The sequence below is a fragment of the Austrofundulus limnaeus genome, unplaced genomic scaffold (assembly GCF_001266775.1).
Source record: "Austrofundulus limnaeus strain Quisiro unplaced genomic scaffold, Austrofundulus_limnaeus-1.0 Scaffold1920, whole genome shotgun sequence".
In the NCBI taxonomy this organism is placed as follows: Eukaryota; Metazoa; Chordata; class Actinopteri; order Cyprinodontiformes; family Rivulidae; genus Austrofundulus; species Austrofundulus limnaeus.
In genome coordinates, this window is record NW_013954322.1 from 32,104 (window position 1) to 34,292 (window position 2,189).

The following is a 2,189-nucleotide window of genomic DNA, read 5'->3' on the forward strand; positions in this document are numbered from 1 at the left end:
ACTTTAACTAAAACTGTTTTTATTATCAGCTGTTTGTTCTTAAATTAACTCAGTTTTATAATTGATTCATGTTTTGTCTTCAGACACTGAACGGTAAATAGTGTCCTGCTGCGGGWCGCGGGGTCAAAGGTCATCATGGGGTCGGCGGTGGAACGGACAGATGAACACGTCAGGGAGTACCTGATCTACAGGGGCTTCACCAACACCCTGAAGCACCTGGACCACGAGATCAAGGCCGACAAGGAGAAAGGCTTCAGGGTSYGTTGGACGGGAAGGTGGACAGGTGTCCTCCAGACGGAGACAGGTTGATGACGTTTGTCTCCTCTGTCCACAGGTGGACAAGATCATCGAGCAGCTGCAGCAGTTCGTCCAGAGCTTCGACCTGTTCGGCCTGAAGGACTACTGGCTCTACCTGGACAGGAGGCTGTTCTGCAGGCTGGAGGACGTCTACGGGTCCACCGTCAACAAACTGAGGACCAGTCTGTACCGCTACTACGTCATCAACACCATCCAGGTGAGTCAGAGGGCAGGTCAGACAGGTGAGTCAGCAGGAGACAGGTGAGACAGGTGAGACAGGTGACAGGTGAGACAGGTGACAGGTGAGTCAGCAGGTGACAGGTGAGACAGGTGACAGGTGAGACAGGTGACAGGTGAGACAGGTGACAGGTGAGACAGGTGACAGGTGACAGGTGAGACAAGTGACAGGTGAGACAGGTGACAGGTGAGACAGGTCAGACAGGTGACAGGTGAGACAGGTCAGACAGGTGACAGGTGCTCTGTGATCTCTGCAGAAAGGAAATCCAGAGAAGACTCAGGAGTTCTTCCAGAAGCAGGCGTCGGAGCTGCAGACTCAGGCCGAGTGGCGTGATTGGTTCATCCTGCCGTTTGTTCCCGCCCCCGAGCAAAACCCCGCCTTCGCCCCGTACTTCTCCCGCCAGTGGGCCGACACCTTCCTGGTCTCACTGCACAACTTCCTGTCTGTCCTCTTCCAGTGCATGCATATCCTTCAGGTGCTGGGACCAGAACCACAGAGTCCACCGGGTTCTGCTGCGGCTCAGAACCAGACCAGCAGCTGCTTCTACGGGTTCTGGTTCTACGGGTTCTGATTCCCTTTATCTGCGAACCAGATATTTTGTTTATCTTGATGTGAGTTCTGTTCCGGGTTCTGTCCTGGGTTCTGTCCTGGGTTCTGGTCCTTAACCGGTCTCCACCTCAGCCGGTTCTGCTGAGCTTTGATGCTGAAGTCCAGAAGATGACGGGTCTGGCTGAGGAGAACGAGCAGTACCGTCAGATGGTGAGAGGATCCACCAAACCCAGAACCAGAACCAGTCAGAGAAAACCTGGACCCAGTCCCTGACCCAGCAGAACTCTGATGGTTGACCCACTCTTCTGTCCATCATCAGGGTCTACTCAGGTCTCTGAGGGTCCCACAGGGTTTCAGTCAGGTTCTGGACTCTGGACCCATTTTTTTGTTTGTTTGTTTGTTTGTTTGTTTGTTTGTTTGTTTGTTTGTTTGTTTAACATGTTGTTTTCTTCTCCAGCTGTTCGCTCTGCAGACTGAGAGCCAGGACCAGAGGGATGGGGACCAGCTGGTCCTCCACAAGCTGCCTCTGTACGTCCAGAACATGGACCGTCTGGGAGACACTGAGCTGTGAGACAAACCGTCTTTACTGAGGACAACAAAAACAAACATACATTTATTTATTTATTNGTCTCACAATAAGACAGTCTCACAATAAGACTGTCTCGCAATAAGACTGTCTCGCAATAAGACTGTCTCGCAATAAGACAGTCTCACAGTAAGACTGTCTCACAGTAAGACTGTCTCACAGTAAGACAGTCTCACAGTAAGACTGTCTCACAGTAAGACAGTCTCACAGTAAGACTGTCTCACAGTAAGACTGTCTCGCTGTAAGACAGTCTCACAATAAGACTGTCTCACAGTAAGACAGACCGCAGTAAGACATTCTTGCAGTAAGACTGTCTCGCAGTAAGACTGTCTCACAGTAAGACAGTCTCACAATAAGACTGTCTCGCTGTAAGACTGTCTCACAGTAAGACTGTCTCACAGTAAGACAGACCGCAGTAAGACATTCTCGCAGTAAGACTGTCTCACAGTAAGACTGTCTCACAGTAAGACTGTCTCACAGTAAGACTGTCTCACAGTAAGACTGTCTCACAGTAAGACT

At 50.6% G+C, this 2,189-nt stretch overlaps 1 protein-coding gene across 1 annotated transcript in view; it reads left to right on the plus strand.

The window, feature by feature from the left end:
- Nucleotides 1-83: 83 nt before the first annotated feature.
- wdr91 (WD repeat domain 91) overlaps nucleotides 84-2,189 on the plus strand; it is a gene marked incomplete at both ends in the record, with an annotated part of 10,664 nt that continues 8,558 nt past the window's right edge. The window contains 4 exon segments of the mRNA XM_014033980.1: nucleotides 84-258; nucleotides 335-514; nucleotides 792-999; nucleotides 1,212-1,294. Coding sequence (XP_013889434.1) covers nucleotides 136-258; nucleotides 335-514; nucleotides 792-999; nucleotides 1,212-1,294 — 594 coding nt within the window.